Source organism: Podarcis liolepis (assembly GCF_965112155.1).
Source record: "Podarcis liolepis genome assembly, chromosome: Z".
Taxonomy (NCBI): Eukaryota; Metazoa; Chordata; class Lepidosauria; order Squamata; family Lacertidae; genus Podarcis; species Podarcis liolepis.
In genome coordinates this window covers 49,239,199-49,252,450 of record NC_139570.1, presented here as the reverse complement: position 1 = coordinate 49,252,450, position 13,252 = coordinate 49,239,199, and the positions used below count along the sequence as shown (strand labels likewise).

Below are 13,252 nucleotides of genomic sequence, written 5' to 3'. Positions count from 1 at the left end.
GCAAGCACTCTGGCTGGGACAGAGCTCTGTGTTTGCACTGCGACAGCTGGATTGCAGCCCTCTGGTCTGTTGAGTAACCCTACGGGTGTTCCATATCAGTTGATGTGTGCCTATCCTGGGGATGTCATAACACCCTTGACCCTGCGGTGGAAATGAGTTGCAAAAACAAAGTTCTGGCCTGCATTTCCTCACCCTCCGTTTCCTGGCATTATGCTGCTCCTCGCAAGATAAGCCAAGCCGACAGAATCCCACCTCTTGCCAAACTCAGCCGGCCTGGAATTGGTACCCGCCGGAGGAAATAACTGATTTGCAAATTGTTCGTTTTAATGAGGCTCTGTCACGCCAGGGCAAGGTGAAGACACTGAGAACCAGGCTAGGCCTGTACAAAAATTTGCACGCCAGTGGAAGGATTTCTGTTGCCCATCTCTCTCTCTCTCTCACACACACACACACTCCGTCGGACTTGGACCCGAGTGATGCCCATCAAGCTTGCAACTGAGGGTGCCAACTCCAACATTGCTCAACTGGAGATTAGTTGCTCAACCTTCTTTAAGCCACAAGGGTGGTGGGAAGGAGCTTGGGTGGGGTGGGGGCTTAGAGGTGAAATGGGGATTCTAATCCCGGCTTAATGGTCTTGTACCTGAGCACCAGAAGGGAAGCCATTTATTTATTTATTTCATAAAATTCATATAGCACTCGGCTGCAGAAGATTGCCCAGTTGGCTGCTTCGATCTGCGGACCTGGAATTATTATTATGGGTGCCACATAACACCGGCTCCAAATTTGTAAGGAATTGATATTTTAGTGCAGTGTTGTCCATACTCTGGAACTCCCTGCCTCTTGACACCAGGAAGGCACAACTTGCTGGTTGTGGTACCTGCTAAGCCTACCCAGCTATGTGGAACACTGGCAAGTCTTTTAATCCGGTTTTTAGTTTCATCACTGTTATGTACTAAGCTTGGATCCCTAGAACAATAGGCAGGTAGGATCCTAGAATGCAACAACTGATTGGCTTGCAGGCGAAGACCAATCAGGCTCCAGGAGGAAGTTAATCAGCCTATTAGGCTGGTAGGATCGAAGAATGCAACAACTGATTGGCTTGCAGGAGAAGACCAATCAGGCTCCAGGAGGGAAGCGGAATCAGCCAATCAGACGGGATTCATTGTGTAAATAATGTATATAAAAGCCTGAGGTTTGGGGGGCAATTCAGTCACTGTTTTACAAGCTGCAATAAAGAGCATGAAATCACTGCAGGACTCCAAGTATTTTTCAACCACTTATTTAAATTAATATCTGAATGTTTCAAATAGCTGTTTCACATGTTTGGTTTGGTTGTTTCACTCTTTCTGTAAATTGTTCTGAGGTCACCATTGGTGTGTTTGATTTTTACAATCAATTCCAAATAAATTTTGTGGGGTGGGGGACCTCAAAGCCATTTGAGATCAATGTATCATCAAGCCCAGCTGGGGGCTGATGAGAGCTGGAGCCCAAGACATCTAGAGGGCACCAGCTTGGCAAAGGCTGCCATGGGCACACCAGCAAACAGTGGATGGAGCACATAGGAACACTCAGATTTCAAGAAAGTGCCAAGAAAGGGGGAGAGTTATAAATTCAGATATATAAGCTAGGTGCCAATGGCACCTTAAATCCAGGTTGCAGTCACCACAACAGAATGTCTATTGGCCAAGGAATTAGACTAGAGGATCCCCTGGGTTGTTTCCCACACAACAATTCTACGACTCTATGATCTCAAAAAAAACTAAGATCACGGCCACTGGTCTCATCACCTCCTGCAAATAGAAGGGGAAGAAATGGAGGCAGTGAGAGGTTTTACTTTCTTGGGATCCATGATCACTGCAGATGGTAACAGCAGTCACGAATTAAAAGACGCCTGCGTCTTGGGAGAAAAGCAATGACAAACCTGGACAGCATCTTAAAAAGCAGAGACATCACCTTGCCAACAAAGATCCATATAGTTAAAGCTATGGTTTTCCCAGTAGTGATGTATGGAAGTGAGAGCTGATCGCCAAAGAATTGATGTTTTTGAATTATGGTGCTGGAGGAGACTCTTGAGAGTCCCATGGACTGCAAGAAGATCAAACCTCTCCATTCTGAAGGAGATCAGCCCTGAGTGCTCACTGGAAGGACAGATCGTGAAGCTGAGGCTCCAATACTTTGGCCACCTCATGAGAAGAGAAGACTCCCTGGAAAAGACCCTGATGTTGGGAAAGATGGAGGGCACAAGGAGAAGGGGACGACAGAGGACGAGATGGTTGGACAGTGTTCTTGAAGCTACCAGCATGAGTTTGACCAAACTGCGGGAGGCAGTGGAAGACAGAAGTGCCTGGCGTGCTCTGGCCCATGGGGTCACGAAGAGTTGGACACGACTAAACAACAACAACATGATCTCAACTACTGTATTGCTTGACTGTATCTTGCTCTTGCAACAATTCACTTGTCCCAGTACGCAAGGAGAAGAAACACACACAGTGGAAATGGAATTACGGTAACTATGGACCAAGGTGGGTCTTTAAATTGTGGCCACCAACCTGGCGCCCATAAATCTCCTCATGGTTGCAACTGGACCCATGCCAGGAGCAAAACACATAATCCCAGGGAACCAGTTTTTGCTTTACTGGCCACCTGCAGGCCAGGTACAGAAGCAATACGGTGCCCTCTGTGGTGTAGTGGTTAAGAGCGGTGGACTCGTAATCTGGTGAACTGGGTTCGCTTCCCCGCTCCTCCACATGCAGCTGCTGGGTGACCTTGGTCTAGTCACACTTCTCTGAAGTCTCTCAGCCCCACTCACCCCACAGAGTGTTTGTTGTGGGGCAGGAAGGGAAAGGAGAATGTTGGCCTCTTTGAGACTCCTTCAGGTAGTGATAAAGCGGGATATCAAATCCAAACTCTTCCTCTTCTTCTCTGGATGTTGGTGGACTCCAGCTCCCATCATTCCTAGCCAGCCACTACCGCACTGGCTGGTGCTGAAGGGAGCTGGAGCTAAAACAGTTGCTGCAGCTTATCCAGAAGATCAAGAAGGGAACCTCTGCCAAACTTGTTCTCCTGTTTATGCTGCAGGGAACGTTATTTACAGTTGAAACTCAAAAATTTAGAATATCGTGGAAAAGCTCCTTTATTTCAGTAATTCAACTTAAAAGGTGAAACTAATAGATGAGATTGACTCATGACATGCAAAACAAGATCTGCTTCTACTCCTCAGAGGTCCAATCTTGCTCAATTTGCAATCCTTGTTTTGCTGATTTCTTTGAATATTCTAATTTTCTGAGATTGTTAATTTGGGGTTTTCATCAGCTGTACGCCATGATCATCACAACTGTAACAAATCAGGGCTTGACATATCTCACTTTGCATGTCACGAGTCAATCTCATATACAGTGGTACCTCGGGTTACAGACACTTCAGGTTACAGACTCCGCTAACCCAGAAATAGTACCTTGGGTTAAGAACTTTGCTTCAGGATGAGAACAGAAATTGTGCGGTGGCAGCAGGAAGCCCCATTAGCTAAAGTAGTACCTCAGGTTAAGAACAGTTTCAGGTTAGGAACAGACCTCCAGAACGAATTAAGTTCTTAACCTGAGGTACCACTGTATTAGTTTCACCTTTGAAGTTGAATTAGTGAAATAAAGGAACTTTTCCACGATATTCTAATTTTTCGAGTTTCACCTGTAGAACAAATCAAGGCTTGACATATCTTGCTTGGCATGTCATGAGTCTATCTCATATATTAGTTTCACCTTTGAAGTTGAATTAGTGAAATAAAGGAACGATATTCTAATTTTTTGAGTTTCACCTGTGTGGTTGTTGTTGTTGTTTGCATTTATAGCCCTCCTTTCCTCCAAGGAGCTCAAGGTAGCGTATATGGCTTCCCACTTCCTCATTTTAACCTCACAACAGCCTTGCGAGGTAGGCAGGGTCAGGACCCCCAGATGCTCCCAGGCCCCGTTCCCCTTTCCAGCTCTCTTGGGGCTCAGGGGTCTTTGTGGCCCTCTGCAATCCGCCTTATTTCACGGAGACCAGACTCCTAGACACCTTTGGCACTTTAGGGTCTGCAGTCCAAAGCAGAGCTGTGCCACCCCCACGAAACTGTGAAACGTATTTCTTTCATAAAAATGATGAACAGCCAGTGCTCTCTGCCTGATCTGTAAGAATGTCAAACCACAAAGCAAAAGAAGCACAGGGCTCTGTCCGCTAGAGAAGACTGCAATCTGCAGTAATGAGGGTCTGCTTCTTTTTCTTCTTCTTTAATTAATTTATGACTACTATTATTATTTATTATTATTTTATATTTATTAAATTTTCATGCCACCCTTCATCTGAAGATCACAGGGACGTTCGCAGCATAAATTACAAAATAAAAACACAAAATACATAACATAATACAGTGGTACCTCAGGTTACATACGCTTCAGGTTACATATACTTCAGGTTACAGACTCTGCTAACCCAGAAATAGTGTTCCAGGTTAAGAACTTTGCTTCAGGATGAGAACAGAAATCGGGCTCCAGCGGCGCAGCGGCAGCAAGAGGCCCCATTAGCTAAAGTGGTGCTTCAGGTTAAGAACAGTTTCAGGTTAAGTACAGATCTCCGGAACGAATTAAGTACTTAACCTGAGGTACCACTGTAATAACAACAAAAGCCAATAACCCTGAATCATAAGGGGGAAATTGATGTACAGAAATCACTGTTCCCCCCCCCCTTCAGGTGCTGATCATTCTCACGATTGTCCATCAGAATATCACTACTCAAGCAATGAGAGGGACCAATGTTTTCCCAAGACTATAATCTCCCTCTCCTATGAAGAACTGATGACCTTGGCTTTCTTTACCCTGTTCTTGTACTTCAACACAAGTTCTGTTCGGGGAATCTTTATTAAATACCAAGGCACTCTAATAGTTAATTCCAGGCTTGAGGAAGCTTGCAAGATATAAGGAAATCCGAAGATAAACATCTGCATTCCTTTAAAAGCATGAGCAGCATTGTTAATAACAGACTGATAAACCACACATTATTATTAATAATAATATTATTACCATTACCATTTTAAAAGCCCGTCCACCCTCTGAAATCAACAAGACGTTCCTTTGCACCTTTCCCATTTTTTCAGATATTTTCTAAAAGCGCTAAAGTGCTTCTGGGCTCAAACTCCTTCAGAAAACACCACTCTCTGCGTTACATATTCGGCATGGTTTTGCTCAGAAACCAGCTTGGCTCAATCCCACAGGGCTTAAAACTATCTAGCAACTGGGTTTTAGGACTGCAATCTTAGGATTTATTGTGGTTTTGGGAACAAAGACAGAGAGGGTTTGGCAAGGGAAGATTCCCAGTCAGGGCTGGGAGCTGGCTATTTTAAAAAGGGGGAAAGCGGTGGCACAGCTTGAGAAGGGGGAGGGGGCCGATGACAGTGTCCGACATCTAAAGCATCTCTCTCCCCCAGCCCCCACTCCCGCCCTCCAAAACACCCATTATTGTCTCCGAAGGTCAGTCTCCACACAGCTCCTCCCACTATCCTGCTGCCACCCAGAGCGCCTTTAATGGAAGGATGGTCCCATAAGAGAGGTCAAGATCGTAAGACCCTCTTGGAGCTCACCCCTGCCACAACTGGCAAGCATTTACAAATTACTTTTGCACAAGGTATGCACACCCTGATTTTCTTTCTCTCTGCACCACCTACACTGGGAGACAGGCTAAACACAGGTCAAACGGTCAAATCAAATTCCACGTGTCCCTTTGACACAGAACTCTTTGCAGGGCAGAACTGAGGTTTGCTTGCCCGTCTGCCGAGCACAGTTGTAACAATAAACAGCTGGCAAAACTGCCACTGCTGTTCTGCCTTGTGAAGGGTTCTGTATAGCTTGGAAGCTTGCATTATTTTCAGACGCAAATGGGATTTTGATACCAAGCTGGTACCAGCAACGGGCTGCCCAGGCAGGCAAGAACATGATTAGAGGCTCCAAGGAATATTAGACTTTGTTTTCAGTCCTCTATAAAGCTGGGACCTAAATGCTGGCATCACTTAAATGCCACTTCAAATGCAAATATTCACATTACACTTCTTAAATTTTGCCATGGAAACCTTCATTCTCTAGGCTTAAAAAGAACCAGTTTCCCTTCTGCTCTGCTTGATGAAGAATTCTGTGTCAGCAACACAGCCTGCATATTCTTCCCCCAGATTTCAAGACCCACAGAGTTATTCATAAGACACATGTGGCAGCACACAACCATCACACCAGTCTCAATTCAGACAAGAAGATGGGGCTGAGGCCTCGATGGCACAAGCACCAGATTTGCAAGCAAAAGTTCCCAAACTCATTCCTTGGAATCTCCAAGTATAGCTGAGGGAGACTAGGGAGAACTGTTGCTTGCTAGAGCTGGAATACTGGGCTGGGTGGACCATGGGTCTGACTGAGTATTAAGGCAACTTCTGAAGACTGGATCCAGGCGTGAGGAAGTTTTCCCCACCACCACCACCCCAGAGCAGGTTCCCAAGGATTCCTGCAGGGAAAATGCCCAACAGATTTAAACTCTGAAAACCAGAGAAGATTAATTTTGAATATGAAACCATACTGAGCAGGATAAGCCAGTTTATATGGAACAAGATCATACAACCGTTATGACCTCTTGAATTTGCGCCCCTTCGCTCCCTGAATAAACCTCCTTGGCTCCATCCGATTAGGACGTAATTAAAAAGAAATTGGTTGGCCCAACTCTCTTGACTTTGTTTTTCCCTCTGACATCGCAGATCTTTTGGGATAAACACATTTTGACTGCAGGGTATGGGAACAGCCAGTTCCAAACACTACAAGAATAAAAGCCGGAGTCCTTTTAAATTTGGCTGGAAAGACCTGCAGGTCAGCTGTATTTGCTGATGCTCTTACGCAGATTCATGGAGAAGGAGAGGGCTAGCCATCTCAGCTCTGCAGCAATGCTTCTGGATCCCAGTTTCTGGGACCCACAGGAGGGGAAAGGGCTGTTCTTGCATCTAATCTTGCTTGTGGGTTTCCCACAGGCGCATATGGTTGGTCACTATGAGAATTCTGGACTACCAATTGTAACTGTCATTGCACAGTAACTCTCTGAGCATAGCCTGGGACCTGGGACCACACCAGAAACCACTGTCAAGTCTATACCTATGAACCCCCGCTCCTGATGCCCCACCAGCCCAAGAAGTCTTTTCTGGCAACGTGCCTTAAAGGTAAAGAGATCCCTGACCATTAGGTCCAGTCGTGGCCAACTCTGGGGTTGCGGCGCTCATCTCGCTTTACTGGCCGAGAGAGCCGGCGTCCAGCTTCCGGGTCACGTGGCCAGCATGACTAAGCCGCTTCTGGCAAACCAGAGCAGCGCACGGAAACACCGTTTGCCTTCCCGCCGGAGTGGTACCTATTTATCTACTTGCACTTGACGTGCTTTCGCATTGCTAGGTTGGCAGGAGCAGGGACCGAGCAACGGGAGCTCACCCCGCCACGGGGTTCGAACCGCCGACCTTCTGATTGGCAAGTCCTAGGCTCTGTGGTTTAACCCACAGCACAACCTACCTTAGCACATGGTTAACAGTGGCTCAGTGGTAGAGCACCTGTCTTGCGTGCAGAAGGTCCCACGCTAAATCCCCTATCTCTCCAGGTTAGGGTGGGAATGTCTCCCATCGACAAAACTGTAAAAGCCACTACTGTTGCCTGCCAGTGTGGACGACGCTGAGCTAGAAAGGCGGTGGTTGGCCAGATTCTGTATAAGGCACACCCCCATGCTATTGTCAGGCAGCTGAGAGGCAGGTAGCCCTGTCAATCCACTATTGTAATTATATTTATTTATATCCCGCTTTCCCCCCAGGCTCGGATTCAGGGTGGCTTACACAAATTAAAACAACGCAGCCAAAATACAAAAGAGAGAGAAAGAGAGCTAAGAACGTATAAATGAGAGCCGCCAAGAAACTCTTTTAAAATAGTATGTAAGAACATAAGACAAGCCTGCCGGATCCGGACACTCTTCTCTCAGTGGCCACCCAGACGCCCCACTGGCAAGCAGGATCTGTGCCCAAAAGCATCACTTGCCTTCCTGTGGCCTCCAGCAACTGGTAAGCATTCAGAAGTTAGTAATAAGAACACGTATTACTGCCAAGTTACCCAAATATCTCCCAGGAGATCCTAATCTACCTTCTTGCTACCTGTGTGCTAAGGAGCCCCCCCCCCCAAGGAATGCAAGAAGCAAGGAATCACTCACACCCCTTCCCCTGGGACTGCTGCTCTCCGCTCTGGCTTAGGAACAGGAGCTCAGACCATGTACAGTGGCGCAACCTTCCTGCAATGGGGCCAAGCATCCATCTCAATCAGCACCACAATTTAAGCAACGGGCAATTGCACGTTTTGAGGGATTTCCACAAGCAGAGAATAAAGGGCGTACTCTCTCTCCTGCTCTTTGCAGCTGCTGCTCCCAGTAACCAGAATTCAGAAACAGACTGCAGCTACACACAGAGGTTCTATTTAGCTACAAGGCAACGGAGAGATCTGCCGGATCAGACCAAAGGTCCTTGTGGTCCAGCACGCTGTCCGTGAAAGCAGCCAGCTGGATGACCCCAGGAAGGTTGTTAACCTGCAAGCCATGTTTCCAGAGGGCACACTGCCCCTGCACATGGAGGCTCCATTTTGGGGGCTATGACTATGGCCACTTAGGTGGGAACTTAGCCCCCTTCCCTAAGTGCTAGGAGTAGGGAGTCTGAGCTTGGGGAGGGGGCGCACATTTTCAGGTAGGTTTGAGCCCCAGCACTTGTCTGACACATGCCGGCCAGTGCACAAGGCCTGCAGGCTGCCTTGGGGGCTGAAACATGGTCAGAGGCTCAGTGGACTTGGATGCCCAGGTATGGACAGTGTGCCTAGGGGGCTCAGGTGCCCTCCCCACCTCAAAGGCACATGAAATTGTGCATTCTCCCCTGGCAAATAAAAGGTGAAGGGAAGAGTTATCGCCTCTCTCTTCTTACAGGACTTCTGTACATGTAAGAACTTCTACGACAGGCAGAAATCTTAAGTAAGGAATTATTCCCACTCCCTGGATGCAGGAATGATGGGGGAAAGCTGCACCTGTGAGATTCCTGCCTTCTTAGGTGTTGGATCAAAGGCTGCAACCTGAAGCACTCTTGCTACTGGGAGCAAAGGCGGGAGGCGTCTGTAAACATGCAAGCGGTTCGCGGCCCAACGCGAGGCAAAAGCTCTGCACATGTTCTGGGAACCCCTTTTCCTCAGCGCTCCGAGTTACGGCTTTGACCGGGGAAATCGCGGGAGCTTCCTAGTTAAACACGACGCAGGGAGGAGGAGGAGGAGAGCTGCTTGCCGAGGAATCAAAGCGTGTCTTGAGAAGCACTCTGCACATGCACGGGTAGACCTCTTTCTCTGGAGGTGACAATCCGCGCCCCACGGCTGCGGGTACTGGAGAGAAGACGGGGTGGGGCGGTGGGACGGGACCTCCGGCCTGGAGGAAGCAGCGGTGGCAGCGCGGGATCCCGTGCGTAAAGGCGCGCAAAGGCGCCTGCCACAAACCCCCGGCTCACCTTGGCCTGGAAGTGGATCCCGTGCTGGAAGGCTTCCTCGTTGTGCAGCGGCACCCGCGAGTCTCCGGCATCGTCCACCAGGTTGTAGCGGTTCTTGAGCTTGACCGGCATCTTGCAAAGAGCATCGCCCGGCCGCCCCGACGGCGAGTCCCTGCCGCGCGCGCGCGCCAGCAGCCGCCGCCGCAGCAAAGAGCAGGAGGCAGGAGCCGGGAGCGCAGCGCTCGGCTCGCCCAGGACGAGGGCGCCGAGGAGGAGGAGATGGAGGAAGCTCCTCCCGGCGTCTCCCTCTTCCCGAGTGATGCGGTACGTTGGGGCGGAGCTGAAGCGAGGCAGCGGCTGCGGGCACCGGGAACGGAGGCGACGGGGGAGAAAGGGAGGAAGGAGGCGGGCGCGCCACGGGACCTCCCGGAGCGGAAAAGGGGACCTCCTGCAGGCGGCGAGGGCGGAGGCAGGGAGCTCAGAGACATACCCGATCCTGCTTGGTTAATTTTGTTTGTTGGGGTGTTTTTTTTTTGGGGGGGGTGCTTTGCTGCTCCATTGGGCAGAGAAGGAGGGGTGTTAGTTAATGTTGTTTGTTATTATTTTTATGGTTTATATATATTTTTATGGTTATAGATATTCATGCATGACACACAACCCTTTCCTCTTCCTTGTATTGTGGTACTGTGTTGCGTATGTCCTGGTAGGTAGGTAGATATTTGCTGTAAGTCGCTTGGAGACTAATCGGTTTAATAAAATTATTATTATTATTAAACTCCCACCATCCAAGTCCACTTTATTATTACTATAGTAACTGCTATAACTCAGACATTGTGGAGATTTAAAAACAGTGCCTGTGGCATAGCAGTTAGTTATTAACAGTGCTGCTTGTGCTGTTAAATGGCCAATTGTTATTATTATTTTATCTTTATTTATATCCCGCCTTTCCCCCTATCTGGACACAAGGCAGCTTACAGATAAAAACAAGAACCACTAAACACATAGGGAAAGTATCATTAAACAACCATTGAACATTAATAGAATTAAAACTATCTGCGTATATAAAATTTATAAAATTCATACAGACAATTAAAATAAAAACAGCACCAGCCCTTTCAGTAACAACAGCCAGTTCCCAAAAGCCTGCTGGAACAAGAAGGCCTTCGCCTACTGATGTAAGGAAAGCAAGGAGGGAGACAATCTGGCTTCCCCATACAGGTAGTTCCAAAGCTTCATGGGAGCTGCCACCACCAAAAAGGCCCTGTCTCACGTTCCCACCAAGCATGCTGATAAGAGTGGCAAGGGTGAGAGAAAGGCCTCCCCGCAAGATCTCAAAACATGGGCAGGTTCGTATGGGGGGAGGGGGAATATGAAGATGTTTCTGCGTTGCTTATCTTAGATTTATTTATTTATTTGTTGCATTTTTCCTACAGGGAGCACAAAATGGTGTACATGGTTTCCCCCGCACCCGCACGCCCCCATCCATCCCCACAACAACCCTGGCAGGTAGATTACACTGAGAGGCAGCGACTGGCCCCCAGGGTCACTGCCAAGGATCTTCATGGCCGAGTGGGGGATTCGAACCCTTGTCTCCCAGGTCCTAGTTTGACACTTGACTGCCGCACCACACTGGCCTTGCAAGTTTCCTCCAACCTGGAACAAGACCCTGTGCGCACGGCAGCCTTCCCCTTCCACCCCGGGTGGTGCATGGAACTGGAACTGCCATCATCCCTGACTGTTGGTGATGCTGACCGGGGCTGATGGACATGGAAGGCCACCTATTCCCCATTCGCGCTTTCCTGAGTTCAAGAGAACAGGTCTCTGCCCTGAGAGGGATTACAGACTAATAGCTGGTGAAAGCTGTGGAGGTCTGTACCTGATCCTCCAGGATCAGAGCCACAGTGCCCTTGAATGCCAGTTTAGGAAGGATGATAGCATGGTTGCCTCCAGGCCCCAGCCCTGGTTTTCCTCTATGCATCTGGTTCGCCACAGGATACAGGACTAGATGACCTGATCTAAATAATAAAAATAAAAATTTATTATTTATACCCTGTCCATCTGGCTGGGCTTCCCCAGCCACTCTGGGCAGCTTCCAACACAATTATTAAAACACACTAATGCATCAAACATTAAAAGCTTCCCTAAGCAGGGCTGCCTTCAGGTCATCTAAAAATCTGGTAGTTGTTTTTCTCTTTGACATCTGGTGGGAGGGCGTTCCGCAGCCGGGTGCCACTACTGAGAAGGCCCTCTGCCTGGTTCCCTGTAACTTGGCTTCTCGCAATGAGGGAACTGCCAGAAGGCCCTTGGCGCTGGACCTCAGTGTCCGGGCTGAATGCTGGGAATGGAAACACTCCTTCAGGTATACTGGACTGAGGCCGTTTAGGGCTTTAAAGGTCAGCACCAACACTTTGAATTGTGCTCGGAAACGTTTATAAGTCATTCCCCCTTTGGTGAACTGTAATCAGGGTGCGAGGGGAAGGGGTAGCACTAATCTCTTTGCCCTTCCTTTGTTCTTTCTTCCACAATTGTAGGCACTTACGCCACATCCACACCACATATTTAAAGCACTGTGATACCACTTTAAATAGTTATTGCTTCTCCCAAAGAGTTCTGGGAGCTGTAGTTATTAAGGGTGGTGAGAGTTGTTAGGAAACCTCCCTCAGGGAGCTACAGTTCTCAGACTTGTGTAACAATCAATTCCTGTTCCTAGGGAACTCTGAGAATTGTAATTTTTGAGGGGACTGGGGCAGAATCTCCTCACACCGCTCAGCACCCTTAACAAACTAAGCACCCAGAATTCTTTTGGGGGGAGCCATGACTGTTTAAAGGACTACAGTGGTACCTCGGGTTACAGGCGCTTCAGGTTACATACACTTCAGGTTACAGACTCCACTAATCCAGAAATAGTACCTAAGGTTAAGAACTTTGCTTCAGGATGAGAACAGAAATTGCGCACCGGCGGCAGCAGGACACCCCATTAGCTAAAGTGGTACCTCAGGTTAAGAACAGTTTCAGGTTAAGAACGGACCTCCGGAATGAATTAAGTTCTTAACCTGAGGTACCACTGTATCATGGTGCTTTCAATATGTGGTCTAAATGGTAAGTTCCTTCAGCAAGGGAGATGCTTTTTCATTTCTTTCTGGGCAGATAAAAGAAAATACTTCTTCATGCAGTGCATAGCTAAACTGTCAAACTTGCTTTAAAAGAGGATTAGAGCAGCTTCAAAAGAGAATTAAACCAATTCACAGAGGAGGAGGCTTTCAATGGCTACTAGCCACGATGGCTCTGCGCTGCCTCCATCGCTCCTCGAAGAAGGGTGGGGTACAAATGCAATTAAAAAACAAATGATCATAATACGAGTTGCTGGAAGAAGCTTGCCAGTTTCCCACAGACATCTGTGTGGTCCCCGTGAGAACAGGATGCTGGGCTAGAAGGGTCACTGGCCTGATCCAGCAAAGCTGTTGCGATGTTCTAGGTTATTAGGAGAGCCAGTGTGGTGTAGTGGTTAAGAGCGGTAGTCTCGTAATCTGGGGAACCGGGTTCGCTTCCCCGCTCCTCCACATGCAGCTGCTGGGTGACCTTGGGCTAGTCACACTTCTCTGAAGTCTCTCAGCCCCACTCACCTCACAGAGTGTTTGTTGTGGGGGAGGAAGGGAGAGGAGAATGTTAGCTGCTTTAAGACTCCTTTGGGTAGTAATAAAGCGGGAAAGCAAATCC

The 13,252-nt window shown here is 48.2% G+C and overlaps 1 protein-coding gene across 2 annotated transcripts in view; it reads right to left on the bottom strand.

Moving 5' to 3' along the window:
- LOC310698541 (carboxyl-terminal PDZ ligand of neuronal nitric oxide synthase protein-like) overlaps window positions 1-9,877 on the bottom strand; it is a 50,461-nt gene extending 40,584 nt beyond the window's left edge. Inside the window, exon 1 of one of the 2 annotated variants that reach the window (XM_083485869.1) lies at window positions 9,557-9,877. In XM_083485869.1, the coding sequence (XP_083341995.1) occupies window positions 9,557-9,667 (111 nt within the window). In that variant the 5' untranslated portion in view covers window positions 9,668-9,877. The remainder of the gene's footprint in view (window positions 1-9,556) is intronic. The other variant, XM_083485870.1, reaches the window with a different exon arrangement.
- Window positions 9,878-13,252: the final 3,375 nt, after the last annotated feature.